Source organism: Aquila chrysaetos, chromosome 2 (assembly GCF_900496995.4).
Source record: "Aquila chrysaetos chrysaetos chromosome 2, bAquChr1.4, whole genome shotgun sequence".
NCBI lineage: Eukaryota > Metazoa > Chordata > Aves > Accipitriformes > Accipitridae > Aquila > Aquila chrysaetos.
Window position 1 is genome coordinate 3,486,434 of NC_044005.1, and position 15,765 is coordinate 3,502,198.

The window sequence follows — 15,765 nt, forward strand, 5'->3', positions numbered from 1 at the left end:
ACTAAGGGACGGTGCTCCCGCGGTATCCGCTGCCCTGCCTTCCACGCCGGTTACCGAAGGAGTAAGTTTTAAGAAGGTTAATCCGGAAAGGCGTACAGAAAGCACTCGGTATTTTCCATATAAAGGCGAGGAATAGGCACGCCACTTCAGTCGAGGGCAGGGTGTGCTTCAAAATAAGCTCGGAGGCGTGTTCAGCGCCTGTCAGTTTTTTACACCTTAATTTTATACTTTTGTAATGGGAGACGCTACTTTTAGTAGCTGCCCAACTGTCTTTTTTAGTACTGTAGCTGTGTGTATGCATTTGACGAATTTGCAGATAATACTTGAAGTACCTACAACTTCACGGGAAGATACAGAAATATTTTCAAAAAAAGACACAAGTAGGGATCATACGGTAATTTTTTTAATGTATTCATTATAAATAATGTGTAAGTTGGTTCATCTTTCAGTTTTACATGATGTTGTAAGGACAATATATTACACCAAAACAAAACAAACTCAACAGAAAAAAAAATACACAATTGTTTTCTTTTATACAGAAGTCATTTGTCATGACATGACAGCATCTGACACCAAACAGGAGACTTAACAGGTAAATGATGGAAAACCTGAGAGACAGTGATGTCATTTGCTGAAAGTAAACGAAAGGATTTTACTCTTGATAGATCCAGCCTGTCCCCTGCTCTACCTTAGATATAATCTGGCTAAAATCAAATATGTTACAATCCTTTTTTTTTTTTTTTTTCCCAATCAGAATTCAAAGAATGCAAGTTTCCTTGTATTTAAAGTAGCAATTGGAGAATGTGCAACAATGTATACTTTTAAATCATTCTCAATTGACAAGTAGCACTTCAACTGTGTGAATTTAGTACACAAAAATTTAACTTGGGGTCTCTCCTCTTCCAAAACTCCCAACCCATGATATCTATGTGCCTTTATTTTCACAGTGATTCATAAAGCAAGAGTTCAAAAGATTTAAAACACCTTCTGGTAATCAAGTAGTTAATATCTTAATTGGCAAGGCCTGTTGTATGAATGAGGCCTAGAAATTCAGTGACTTTTGACTGGTACAATACCATTAAATACTTTGGTATCTTTAAAATGCCTATACTGCATAGGAGACACATTCATGCACAAAAGACCACTAATGCTTAATAACTTACATGTTTATATGCTTATTTTCAGTAGCCTGGACTTTGTAAAACTAGCTGCTTATCTTCTGAGCTGACACAATGAACCAATAAGCAACATGACACTCGTTTGTAAGCAGCACTACCTTTCTCTCTGTTCCCTCGATTTGGGAAGGGATTGTCCTGAAGTGTCCTGTAGCAACAAAACCAGTACAGTACAGAAAGGCTCTAGAGTATGTAATTACAAAAGGCACTTCTGAGAATGAATTCACACAAGTATTCCAGTGAAATTGGAGTTTTGTCTAAAAAGTGTTTACCAAACATTTTCCTCCTCCTCCTCTCTCCTGTGGTTAGGTTAGTTTTTTGAAGCTAAGTGAAAGAAAAATAGAGCAAGGTAGGATAGGGTGAAAATGGGAGAAGTCAAAGTCCCTTTTCTCTGTTTCTCCCTTCTGTGCCAATATCTGGGCTCCCTTTTTGGTACTGTGCTCTAGAAATGTGTGTATGTTTGGTTTATAAAAGCCTGGTAACTACCAGGAGATTAAAAGAACTAGTTAAGTAGTCTAGCCTTTAAAATTGAATAATGTGAAATTAATTGCACAATAGTTTAAGTGAAGTACTCGTTCCCTCTGTTCAGCGTTCAGACTTTGGTCACAAACTGAGCATTAGAAGTAAACCTAGGTCAAGATATGAAGTAGTGTTAAAATGTGCTAGCTAATAATATTTTTCCAAATACAGTTCTGATCATCTGAACCTCATTTACATTGTTTCCTAGAAGTATTCTGAAACTTTGCTAATTTCCATAGCATAGGCGAGGTTTTAGGGTGTGCTCAATTACCATATTGCTAACACATAGCCCTGGTACCCACACACAGAGATTTATTATACCCGATACCACTTACTGATTAATACTAAATGAAACCAGATCTCACTACTGCAAATTTTTAAAAGCTCTGATTTATCAGTGCAGTTTGTCAATTTGACACATTTCAAGTTTGTGAAAAGAATTTTTGCAGCCTCTGAAAAACAGGGTATGTAAATCCCTGAATTTGAGATGACTTAGAGAAATGCCCAGTATAGGCATTTAGAATAGCATAGCAGTGAAATAAGTTATAAGGACTTTGTGATACCCCAGCATACTCTTCTTACATAAGCGTATTTCCATTTCCACTATATTGCCCACATAAAGCAACAGAGGAGGAGGAGGAGAGGGGGTCATACCCTGTATGTCTAGCTCAGTCCCTCAACCCTCCAAAATTGTCAAGTAACCACATAGACACAGATAGCATCCCCTACAGCCACATGCTAATCAGTACTGAGTGAAAGTCATTTTCCCTAGGTTACTCCACAGCTTGTAGGCAGTATTATCCCAGTTTCTGGGGGACTTTTGGCTCATTACAAATGCTGTCAGACTTGTCACTTTGCTAGTGGTCTCAGAGACAAAACATCTCACCCTCTTCCTCTGCATTCTCAACTGATGCATATTCAGAGAGGTCCAGTTTCAAGTATTGCCAGTATGGCCCCGTTCACCAGTTTTATTTACATTGTTTAAATGTGTCTTACTGATCTGATGGAGGCAAGGCAGTTGTAGGGCATTTTAACTATTTGCAGTAATCAGTTATATACAAGCATTTGAGCATGCAAACTCTTATTCAGCTGCTTCTGTATCAGACCCCTCTCAGTCTTGAAGGTGTTCCCAGAGAACTTGCATTTCCCCAGCCTCATTGACTCATCAAACAGGAGGTATTACCTGTCATTACAAACCTTGATGCTCTTCAACCTTCATGACTACAGCACTTCAGAGTGTTGGTCTAGGAGTACTAAGGTAAAATTTGGTTTATCTTGCTTTTCCTAATGCATATTTATCTTCATCTATTGACATTAATATCCACATTTATAAAGTTGAAGGAAGCTAATTTAGGCTGTTATTCCCTGAGTTCTTCATATTCACATTGAATATGTTTCTTCACAATTAATTACAAACTTAGATTCTGTACTAGGATCTACTACAAAAAGACAGGCCTTTCCAATTATCGCTTGGGTCAAAACGAACACTGCATTAATGGCAGAGGTCCATGTTTGTGAGGCCTAACAACAGGATTTCAGTGACGAAATCATTCAAGTCCCCCTCTTCATTCTTCTGCCAGTTGTTTAATAAACATACTCCACTGCTTTACTGAATTTACAAATTATATAAACAAAACTCACATCTTCACTTCTGTTTAGTGACCCTTCCTTTCTTTAGTATAACTTATTTCCACATATAAAAAAATTAAGGCCTCTACAATTTTTAAGTTGTCTGGAAGCACAGCTTAAAAAAAAAAAAGTAGTAGTCTTTACTTGCCAGCTGGGAAATTTCTTCAGATGAAATACTGTTACACTTAGTGGGAGGCAGTAGTCTATTTACATATTTTTAAGAAAACTTTTTTTCTGAGCTATGCAGAGAAACAGCCATGAAGACTAACCCAGAAGCCTAATGCGTAAGGTGGAGCATGTTGCTTTACAGAAACCAGAATCAGTTTGCAGAACACAGACCGTAGCAGGAAAGTCTTGCTTTCAATAGCAATTATACTGACGGTGTTGAAGACTGACCTGTCAACATTATTAGGTTTGGACCATGAAGTATTCTAGAAAGCCAAAAATACTTCAAAGTTTGAATTTACTAATGCAAGTTTGCATTAGACCTTGGCTTCAATCTAGATAAGACTAATTGATTCAGGATAGTAAATTCAGAGTTTATATTTTAAATTAAAACCAAAGTATCAAAATAAGTTAACCTAGAAAAACATGTCTTTTTTTACATAGTGAAGATTACTTTTAGGCAAAACTTAGCAGAAAAACAGTCTGGGATTAAACAAAAGTTCTCTTTTGGCAGTGTCCAGTTTGGGATTTAGCTCAGTCCTCTCCTTGGAGGCATCTGTTAACTAAAATTCATCAATACAAAAAGGCAACACAGTGAAAAGCTGAAATATTAACATTTCAGTAAAGTGCACGGGACGGTGGCATGCTTAATGGCTTTGCTACGACCTTATCTCGGATGCTGAGTTAAATGATGGGGATGCCAGGTTCTTTACTATTCTATTGAGGTTGGCAATTTTTTCTTCTAGTAAATAGTTTTTCCTTTCAGCAGTTTTCTGCCGCTGTTCTGTCATCTCCAAAGCCTTCAGCAGTTGTGCATTCTCAACATAGAGATCCTTGACCATTGCATCTGCTTTAGTGTTCTTGGAAAGCTGAATTGTGAATAGCAGATAATTACTCAGCAAATTAAAAGCAAAATAAAAATAATTAAAAGTAAGAACAGTGCTGGGAAAGTAGGTGAATGTGTTTATTGTAACTCAAATACCAAAGACAACCCACCCATTCACCTTATTTTTCTTTGTTAAAAGCCTATATGCTTGTAGAGTCTTAATAGATACTACGACTATTTTGAAACTGGAAAGACTTTTTAAGGAGATCAGGCAGATGATAGAGGGCTTCAAATAAATCTTGTCAGATAAGTACTGCTTTATAGCATTTGTCCTTTAAGGATAAGCCTAGTTCACAAGAGGATCCACAAGCCCAGTGATCCCACAGAGATACTTCCTACAAGGTTTGGACCACCAGCTCCTCCTATAAAACTGGGGAGAGCAGCCTAGCGCTTGTCTACATGATTTTGGGAACGGCCCTTTGGCAGGAGACCCTGTCAGTATAGCACTTCCTTACCACAAAAGAGGAGACTGTACCTCACTAGAAAACAGATACTGTTATCACATCACACCTGTCTAAGTGTTCAAAAGCCACCTTTTCCTACACTGTTGAGGACTTCTGAAGGCGGCAGACCAGGGCAAGCACAAAACCCCCAAAACCATGTCAAGCAAAGGGTGCGTTGGGGCAGGGGGCATCAAGAAAGCAATAACTGTACAGTAATCCTGTCTGTACTCTTCAGGAAATTCTTTTTCCTCCTTTTCTAAGCAACTTTTCCAGTTAGGATACTTGGCCGGAATTTGATGTTTGTTTCCTGACTTTAAATGCATCAGCATGCCAAACAAGCATAGCTTTTAGGAAATTAATGAGTAGGGGATTCAGTCCCCAATTTGGAATTTCAGGAATTTGGGGGCAAATATGCTGTGCTTTAGCTCAGAAGCATTAAACTAAAAGGAAAGCACCTTTAACTTTATTCTAAGCAAGAATGGTTTGGCAGCTTTTGCCCACTTAGTTGTTTACAGAAGTAATGGGGACAATTTGAGGAAGAGAGTAAGAATGCTTACTTGTTCTTTCAGCTGATTTACTTTATCTTGGAGAAGCCTCTTCACAAGCCTTAGTTTCTGCTCAACATCCATCATACGTTCTTCCATCATTTTTAGAAGCTGCTCATGACCCCCCTGGAAAGCAACATTTATGTGAGAATCAGTTAACAAAAATCAGTTCACATTCACCAGTCTCCTTTTTTTCAGTTTATGCTTAAGAAAATAGCTGGCACTCCACATTTGAGTCTATTTTAAAGAGTCGACTGAATTAATAAACCATTCATGGAAGCAAGATATTATGGCAACACTTAAAGGGCACTCACAGCATTGAACTAGTTTTCCAAGTCTAAGTTACACTTGAGATTACCCGATCTAAGAAAAATTGAGGTAAAATTCTAAATTCTGTCTTGACTGTGATGGTCAGATCTGGATAGTCCCTTTTTCTTGTTCTTAGGTGCTGCCGTATTTCTGTTGAATGTGGCAAACAAAATACCAATCAAAATCTTAACAATTTTAGAAAAAAAAAATTAAGATGAAGTCATAAGGGCATGTTAGTTTGACAGTAAAACTCTCCCATGCCAAAGTCCCCTTGCAATTGAGTAATATCCTAAAAGAGCAATTTGGGGTTTTTAGTTTTTTGTTTGTTTGGTTGGTTGGTTTTTTTTTAAGAGTAGTTGTTAACTAAATGTTTCCAAATGGTAACTCTAAAATGCTTTTGCTCTTTTTCTTCAGTGGGGTAACAAACAGTCTAACTAAAAGCAGAGTAGCTCAGTGTCATGAGAGCGCCCGTTACATCGATGGTTTAGTGAAATTTTCCCAAATAAATTAGAAACATGAGGAACTACAAGAAAGTTTGTATTTGGGAACTTTAGACACTGACTACAGGGAAAGGGATTCTTTATTTTAATGCTAGCTTGTTACTCTAATTCTAGGAAGTCATCTGATATGATTAACTTTGAGAAAGCACTAACCTTCTCCCCAAAACAAAATACCTTCAAAACCAAAGTATGTTCACAAATGTGGGGGAGGATAAATGAAAAACTGAGGGAGGAGGGTTTCAGGTAGTTAGTTGCTCGTCTAAACCACTGTACAAAGATCCTCTTAGGGAATTGACTGAAGTCCACTCAACATTTTATTTGTAACACCAGAAACTCCTTAGTCTATGTATAACTTTATATGACCACTTAGCTTGTGAAAAAAAATTTGAAAAAAGTTACATTAGAGTCATATAGAAAGCAGTTTTACAGTATTGCTGGACTGGATATTTTTCCAGATTGAAAAAGGTACTACTAAGCAGAACTTGCAGGGGACTTTCTAGCCAAGTTAACTTGAGCTATCTTTTGTAATTTGATTGGAATTCAAAAACATGGCTGACTATTACACATCATATTGGTTGCAGGAGCCTTGAGTGAGTAGTTAAGTGGAAACTAAGAATTACAGTGGTCTCAATACCCGTGATCCCCATTTTTTGGCTTAAAGCTGATTTGAGAATGTTCTGTCTAACTTCATATTATTTCATGTTTAATGGGAGAAGCCAGCTCAAGCATTAGCTTTAAGGTCATTAGAAAGACAGGAGAAAAAAAAAAAATCTTTGAAAGCAAACAGCTGACATGGTTCATGGCTCCTAACGAGAAAAATCATAGGCCTTAAAGAGGTGTTTTCTGACCTCTTAAAGTATTAAAAATCTAGTTTAATCTAGTAATTTGAGACAAAAGAAAAACCACCAAGGAATGTTATCCAAGAAACAAGTGTGTTAATAATTTTCCCTTTTCTGGCACTGCCTTTTTACTTTACGGCCACAGCAGTAGAATATGCCCACGTACTATGTGAATTCTTAAATGTGCAGGTACATCTGCTGAAGAGAAGCAGAGTATCTGTACTTAAGTACATCCCCTACTACAAATCTTTCCCAGAAGTCCTGATATAACAATCCTCAGTATCAAAGACAAATATTTTGTCTAAAATTTATTAATTCTTGCTCATAAAGCTGAAACTATTGATACTATTAAGACAAGAGACATTATGTTTAAAAAAAAATTTTATTTTTCATTTACATCAAAAAAAGTCATCTTTCCCTGTTAAAAAGTTTATACATCTTATACAAAAATGCAGTATAAATACCCCAGATTTTCTTCAAATCTCATATAAAATTAGTACCATTTGAGAAAAATAGTCTCTTTCCACACTGAACAACTCCACATTTTAAATAACATAAATAAAAAGTATTTGTAACAAATTAAAAAAGACAGCTTATGAACTTTCACAAAATAGCTTCTAGACAAATAAATAGGAAATAACACTGTGGAGACTTTTTTTTTTTTTTTTTGAAAAAACACAAAATAATTTGATCCTCAAGTTTCTCAGCTTATGCCAGTTCGTGTGTTTGTGTGTGTTTATCATGGTAAGGAATGAGATCATAAGCAGCCAAGCTGTCAGAGGTGCCCGATCCTCCGGTAGGAATCTGCATGCACTGCTCGCTGCTCCGGTAGCAAGGCCTAGAGAAAGAAGGCAAGTGGGATACTTCACCCTGATATCCAGATTTTCTTTTAAATACGTATGTATACTTAGTTAAAGCAAACCACCAATACAAGCGAAGCAAGCAACACAAGACAAACAAAAACACACACAGAAGAAAACATGCAGAGTATCACATATTGTATTTCTCTAAATACTAGTATTAGCACTACACATATGCAACTGAGGAGATATTCAGGATGCATTTTCTAGATGTAAGGACTCTTCAGATGGCTCATCCCTGGTTTTGAGGGATTTAAAAAGATCAGTGGCAGTGATTAACTGCAATTAGCAAAGCAGTTAAGTTTCTTAGAGGAAATTATCTGCCACTATATATATACATGTATAATCTCACAGATTGCCAAATAGCATTTGTGAAAACTGTAGTCCAACTGACCTCCTTTGAAAACTTATTTGCATTTCTATTTTAAATCTAGTTGTTAAGTCTTCTCCTGAGACAGGTGAAAAAGCCATTGGTCAGAGGTGATTTGAATTTTGAAATAAAGAGCTGAAGAAAGGGGAAGCTGAGCAACTCTAAGTACTCTGAACAAAAATATTGGTTAGCAGAGGTTCTAAGAGAACTTAGGAAAAGATGGGGTCATTAACAGGCTCCCAAATCTAGTTATCAAGTAAGGATACGAGAACAAGTGCAGCAATTGCTACTGTGCAGCAGGTAAGAATCACAGCACTAGACACAGCAGGAACAGTCATTTGGACTTCAGAAGAGTCCAGACAGGTTAACACAGTAGAAAAGGCTCAGGAGTTTTAATTTAGTGAAATTTGAACATATGACAGTAGCCTTTGGAAGACAATAGCTCAAGACCAACTGTAAAATGAATAAGAACACAGATCACCATAGCCATGATCAAAAGGCAATGAAAATTGCAAAGCGTGATGAACACAAAATAATTCCAAAAAGGAGTGGGATAACTTTGGATACCTTATTACACAGAAGGACTTGGGATCTAAGAAAGCTGCAAGGTGCAAAGCAGCAGCAGCAAAACTAGGTAATTAAATTTACACAGAAAGCATGGAGATAACCTGACATTGTACTCACTGGTGAAAAGATGATGAAGAGGGATTAGGATGCAAGTTTTCAAGATGCTAAAGGGGACATTAAAATGGACATAAGCTCAACTAAATGTTAACCCTAGAAATCAGGACGATGAAAAAATCAACAGTGAGAATTAAAGCAAGGCGTGCTTACAGAAATGTCAAAGTTGAGACAAACTAAAACAAATTTGGCCTTGTTTATAGTTGTAGAATGCACGTGTTTAATAATTATTTTAGAAAGTTATCTAGTAAAGCCCATGAAAAAAGCTGTAGGGGTTGTTATAAACCAGAATATCCATTCACTTTAGGCAAAAAAAGAAATCAACAGAAAAGAAATTAACATGATTATGTGCATTAGTGCATTGACAGCAAATATTTGCAAAGCCTCTCTGAAAGTATTTTTAAATTCATGAAGCTTTCCAGAATAAAAGCTTTTACAGGAAATGTAGAAGTGATTTATCTGTAGAACTACAAGTTCCAGGATGTGACTAGTTTGCAAATTGTTTCTCAGGCTTTCAAAGGCAAAATTACAAAGTCATCACTCCTAATGCAATACACAGCACATTCATTTGCAGATGCTACTGCTGTAATATGGCTTTTATTGATTTCAAAATTAAACTGCACTCTCTACTTTCCATTGTATGTGACCAAGTACATTAGCCTATGGTAATGCACTTCTATCAGGACTCAGCTGAAAGGGAAAGAACCTTACAATTGATTTATTTTTACTTATCCTATATTATTTGCTGTTAAGTTCTTTTGGCGGGGGAACTCTTTGATTTTATGCCTTTCTTAAAAAACAATCCTTACTCCAAGTTTTGGAAACTTTAGAAACTGTTACTGCATATGCTCTCTCTCCATAACACCTTTTTCCGAATACTCTATTAACATGTTCAGAGGTTTTTGAGCTTCAAAGTCTTGGTCTTATTACTGTTTTTTTTAAACTGTAACTGCAAGCTGAGTTTGAAATGTAAAGGGTTTTTTTTTCTGCTAACAGATTAATAAAAGCATTAGCATTTTATCTAAGTTTAGAGCTTTATCTTTTCTTATAAGATAAAGTTGTAATATTATTTTAAGACCTCTGGCCTCAGCCAAAGCTTTAGAGGCTTAGAGATTCGGTTACTTTTTGACGATGAGAGTCATTTGGCAAGCTTAGTCCCCAGACTTAATTTTTATATGGGAGATGCAAACTTTTCTACCTATTGCCTATCATTCAGTTTCAGTGTTGTTTTGGTTTTTTTGGTATGTAAAAGTGACTCTGCCCAATGTGTGCAATGGATGTAGTCTTCCTTGGAATTAAATTGGTTTTCCTCAGAAATGCCAATGCTGAAGTTTCTACATAACTGTAACAGTGTTCTCCAAACAATGTCTTGTCTTATGGCCAAATAATGAAGGTAGGCTGACCTTATAAAAAGGATTTATTTGTTTGTATTCTGCTCTACTACAGCTGACAGAACTCCATGTGACAGCAACAGCCCAAACTAGTATTTTGTGTGTGATGGGTATGTGCTTGTGCAATATGTAGTGTAGTGTATTTTTTAAAACAATGGTTCCAGACATGGACATTAGGTAAAGAAAACAAAACCAAAAAACCCCCCTATAAACACTTACTGCACATTGATCAGAAGGAGAAAAGCCAGTTGAATGTGGATGGGAGTGGTTTTTTATTTCACAAAGATTAAGAGGACTTCAGAATTAAGCTATGGCTCAAGCTAAATATGCTAAATAACAAAAGTTTGTTTTGTACATATCTTTGATAGAATGAATTTTAATTTTAAGTTTTGAACTGGCATAAACAGAGAACGGATCTCATCAGAATTGAAAAAACAAGAAAACTAACCAGATATCCTTTTAAAGTTGTAACCTGCAGAGTAATGAGAGCTTTACCTGTTGCATGTTTGTTTCAGAGGGTCTGCTTTCAAGTTCTTCCTGAAGACGTTGACTCCTCCTCTCTGCTTGTAGTAGCTGGTGTTGGAGCTGCAGGAACTGTTCCTTGGGCACCATAGCACAGCCTTGCTGCTGGAGCTCCCGGGAGTGCGGTGGTTGGCTACGCATCACACTGGCGCTTGAGTGGAGCATCTGAAGAGCAAAGTAAATCAGCCATCAGGAGAAAGCAGCACTGCCGTTCATACAAGATACCTTTCGGTGATGCGCTAGACACCAGGTTACTCTTGAACAATTTCTTGTACACAAGAGAAACTAGCCTGAACTCAGTAACAGAAGCTACATAGACAACTTTTCTCTTTCCAATGCAAAAAGATGCATCTTTACGTGCAGTTCTGAAGTCTAAAGGAACCTGAGCTTTGATTTGTAATTTCAGGCCTGAATTATAAATTCACTGAATTTCTGATGAAATCCTGTCAAAGTTAAATGGGCCTGTGGTGAGCTTTAACTTAACAGTCCTTTTTAATTTAAACCTTGATCTCAGCAGCTCTTCTAAAAATAGTATCCGCTTACAAAGAAAAGCACTAGCATGAAGCAGGCTGAAGAAGTTGTCCATCAGTGCTGCTTATTTCTAGTCTTTAATCTAGGATGGAGAGATAACATTCACGAAAGCAAAACAAATTTTCGATGTAATGTATGATGACTTAAGTAATTCGATGCCAGCTGCTATATTACATTCAGAATTCAGTATTTAGAATCCCATATATCTGTCCTCATGTTCACTACTAGCTGTAGAAATTTTAACACATTTTATAATTTTCATTTCGAGACGTGCCACAAGCAGAGTTTGATAGCAAGTCTGGAGCCCTCCTGAGTGTCTGTGCTGCATAAGCAAAAGTATACACAGAGGGGTCCTTGAGATATGTAGTAACCTGAAGTAGTTTAATTCCAAATTTAAGTCTTACTTTCATTAAAAAAAGGTTACCAAATGCATCAGCAAGTCTATGTAAAGTACAGGTAGTACATACCAACAAACAGCTTGTGCATAACAGTTGTCCTTTGTGAAGTTACACTACCAGAGGAGTCTTTTAGTTGATAAATCTAGGCATCTCATGTGGGACAAAGGATTGCATTCCTAATAGTCCTTGCTACAGCAAAAAGAGCACCTCAGAACAGACTTGTCCCGAGTGGTTTAGCTTCCCCACATCATTTAAGTGCTGCTCCCAAGCAGTGCTATGACAGTTACTGGGTGAAGGTGGCTAGAAAAGAGGGATTTCTGGCATTGCCTTACTACGGTAGCATTCCAACCACAAGAGCCCAAGTTCAATAAACTGGCCCAGCATTAGATGAACTTTTGGACAATATTAACAGCTAAGATAGTCACATGAAACAATTTAGCATTTTTCTAGACTAAAGTAAAATGCAGGTAAGACTAGATCACAGTTGTAATAGTTTATAATACTAAAAAAAGACCAGAACTGTATAGTAAAAACACCCAGTGTTTCAGACAAGCTGATCTGCAGCTTGAATTTGCATAAGATGAGTAGTTTCTTCCCATAAAGTTCAGTTGACCACATAATAAAATTCTCACCCTTTATCTCAAAACCATTACTCTGTTCCCATAGGAAGAGGCATATAGGATCATGTTAGTGATTTTAATTTTCCTTCCACAAGTGGTAGGATTAAGGCCTCAATTCTTAATCGTACTTCAGTTATTGAGTTCATCTACAACATAAACAACTATAAGCATTGTCCATAATGGTGCATGTCTTCTGGCTGTGTTGGCATCTGTACATCTCTGCTGGCCCAGGTAAACAGAAAATAGGTTTATGAGTACTTTAAAATAAAAATATTTGTATTTTTTTAAGCTATCAGAAGGTTCTTTTGTATCAACTTGTCTGTAAAGGAGCTATTCTTTTACTGACAATATAAACAGTGAAAATAATGAGCTTTTGATGGAATTTGTTTAGTGTTTCCTGTAATGTTGTGAAGCACATGAGTATGAAATGCAAGAGCTGAAGAAACAGTCAATTAATGTTAACAGCATCTTAAAAATAAATACCAATTGCGTGGCTAATGAAAACAATATAGTCTTGCTGTATTCATCTGTGGAAGAAAGTGGAACAATCATGAACTTGCTAAACTATTAGGGATGACACTGAGTGTGATCACATATCGGTTAATATTAAGGAAACATTTGACAGTCTGGTGAAAAAGCATGCAGATATCAGAGGTAAATATGCAAACACCTTCAAGCCTCACAGTCAATGGGTTAGAAGGAAAGGGTTGAGCCACTTTTCATTTTCTTACGATCAGTTTAATTCTTATGCAATTGGTTATTTCTCTCCATTTTCATGGCAATGCCTTAGAAGCATGCAACTTCGTGGTGTACAGAATCAAATTGCACGATATACTAGCCACAAAGAAGTTAGTGCAGCTGTCAAAGTAAAAATTTTACATTAAAATGAATAGTGGCTTCTTTACTTAAAAGATGCATGAAATAAAAAAAAAAAAAAATCTATAAAAGAAATGTTTTCTCCATGCTATGGTAGTACATTGAAAACGATTGCTCTACCTTCGCACACTATTTCAGAAAGAGAACTGCACCCTTCTCTGCTAGTTCCAACCACTGAGTTCTAGACAGGTTAGCCACGAACAAAAGGAGAACAGGCACAAAAGAGAAAGTTAGAAGTCATAAAGTGCTACGTGAATGTTATACACACCTGCTGGGAAAATGTTATCAGGAGTAACAAGAGTCCTGCATGTTTGAAATACAAATTTTAGGAGAAAACGCAGTTTCATGCTTGGTGTTTACGCTAAAGGGTTTAACAGCGTTTGGAATTTTCCCAGAGCTTAATTAAGACTATATAAATAAAAGCGCAGGGCATATAAACAGTCTTTTCAGTAATTTGTCAAAAGCTCATCTTTTCTAATCAAGTTTTTACAATTTTACAACTAATTACATAGTATATTCAGCATAACATGTTTCCCATTTGATCTCTTGATGAAAAACATGAAGTCCTTTAATAAACAGTGTTGTAAAAGCCTCATCTAGCAGATGCTTTGGTTTATGGAACAAGTCAAAATTGTGGTGGTTTTGGTTTGGGTTTTTTTTGTTTGTTTTTTTTTTTTATATAATATTATGTTTTAAACTGAAGTTCAGGACCTCAGGTTTAGGCAGGACGGCTGAGAGACAACTCTGAGGTCTAGCCTGACCTTAAGGGATACACTCACTTAATATAGTTAAGCTTTCCCGTTCCTGTAAGCAAGGACACCTAAGAATTATGCAGTTTTCATAACATCCAGCACGATCTGTCTCCAGCAGTACTGAACAACCATCCACATTTACAGCAGGCTTTGGAAGAATCTCAACTGAAGTTTTCACTCATGCCTTTAGATTAACAGCAAGTTGCGTAAATAGTTATTCTATCATGATCTAGATACAATAGCAAGGCTTAAATTCAGTAAATTATTCCCACAGTAAATAACTGGTTTCTACATTAAGAGCAGCATTATGCAAATATTAGTGAGGAAAACTTGAGGTTACATGTTTTCGGAAAGAGGAAAGTGTTAGCCTTGCCTCAAGCACAGTAACAAATTTCTTTGCTATTTGATTTTATATCCAAAGCCTCATGTGAGTTACAATAAACCACAACGTGCTTCAGAGAAGCGTGTTTGTTACACTAACATCTTGATCATGAAAGATGAGATTAGGCATTAAGAGAGATTAATTCTTCTCGTTTCAATTTTCTCTGTACCTACACATCTAAAAGTTGGTTTTAAATAAATTCATGGATTCAGTGAGATAGTGATAAAGCCCCACACTATCCAGTACAGTCAACACTGATTGACAAGTACCTCCATTAACTGATCATCCAGTTTGACTTGCTTTTTTCTTAGCCCTTCATTTTCTGAGCTGGTTTCCAGTTCACGTTCAAGAGAATTCATCTGACTGATCTATTAAAGACAAGAAGTTTCCTTAGAAAGATTAAAAGACATAAGTATTTGGACAAGCGTAAAGCTTTGCTGAAAGCGATGTCTAAGACACAAGTTTCAAAGACGTCTGACACAAGTTTCAAAGAATAGGCAGGGTAACTGATTTTTAATTGAAGAGTGGTAATGCTAGCATACAAGCGCTGTGTATGGCAGAGCACTCGAGCAGGCTGCGTTTTGTTTATGGTTCCCGTTTCTACCACTGAACTGTTCGTACAGACTAGAAGTCCTGCAGCACATTGGCACAGACTTCCACCCTGCACGCTCTGCCGAAGCACAGAAGACAGTTCCTTCAGACAGGGATTCGTAAGAGAAAGTACGCAAAGCTCAGAGTAAAAGAAGAAAATTACAGCTTACCACATTAGCTCTTAGAGGGGGAAAGTACTGCATTGAGTCACGTATTTACCATCTAAAACTAACCTTCCTGTTTGCAGATGACAACTCCTTCTGAAGCTGTTCACACTCTCTCTTCAAGCTTAATTTCTCTTGCTCTATGGCTTTGACGATACCTGACTGGCTTTGATGCTTTTGGTGCTTTAGGGAAAGGATAGTAGATTCCAGCTGTCGGATCTAGAGAGACCAGGGATAAACAAGTGAGGAAAGATGTTCTGGACCATTCAAAAAAATCAAATTGCATCTACTTCATCTAAAATACCAAGTTACCAATTGATTTCAGACTCGTAGCAGATTCTGGTGTATTTTTGAAATTTTAGCTTCGAGCAAAAGGTCTTTCCCTTCCTCTTCCCCACAATCTGCCTAATACTGTGAGCCAAGAAACTGGACATGAAAAATGCTCGGAATATTACGAAGTTTTTACGAAAGAAAAAAATTGAAGGGTGTTAACTGAAAGTCGGACCAGAATCTTAGACAAGAGTTATCAGGATTTTCTTTTAAAGAGAGCTGTTTGGAACATCATAAGACTGTCTGCACACTTAGTGCAGATATAAAGGAAAACTTTTCCATTTTGC

The 15,765-nt window shown here is 36.9% G+C and overlaps 1 protein-coding gene across 6 annotated transcripts in view; it reads right to left on the reverse strand.

Moving 5' to 3' along the window:
* Positions 1 to 393: 393 nt before the first annotated feature.
* The window catches only part of NIN (ninein), a 65,026-nt gene continuing 49,654 nt past the window's right edge, over positions 394 to 15,765 (reverse strand). For 5 of the 6 annotated variants that reach the window (XM_030002405.2, XM_030002396.2, XM_030002413.2 and 2 more), the window contains 5 exons: positions 15,218 to 15,367; positions 14,663 to 14,761; positions 10,808 to 10,999; positions 5,375 to 5,488; positions 394 to 4,357 (listed from right to left, as the gene is read on the reverse strand). In XM_030002405.2, the coding sequence (XP_029858265.1) occupies positions 4,148 to 4,357; positions 5,375 to 5,488; positions 10,808 to 10,999; positions 14,663 to 14,761; positions 15,218 to 15,367 (765 nt within the window). In that variant the 3' untranslated portion in view covers positions 394 to 4,147. Of the gene's footprint in view, positions 4,358 to 5,374; positions 5,489 to 7,709; positions 7,849 to 10,807; positions 11,000 to 14,662; positions 14,762 to 15,217; positions 15,368 to 15,765 lie in introns of those variants that run through there. The other variant, XM_041122063.1, reaches the window with a different exon arrangement.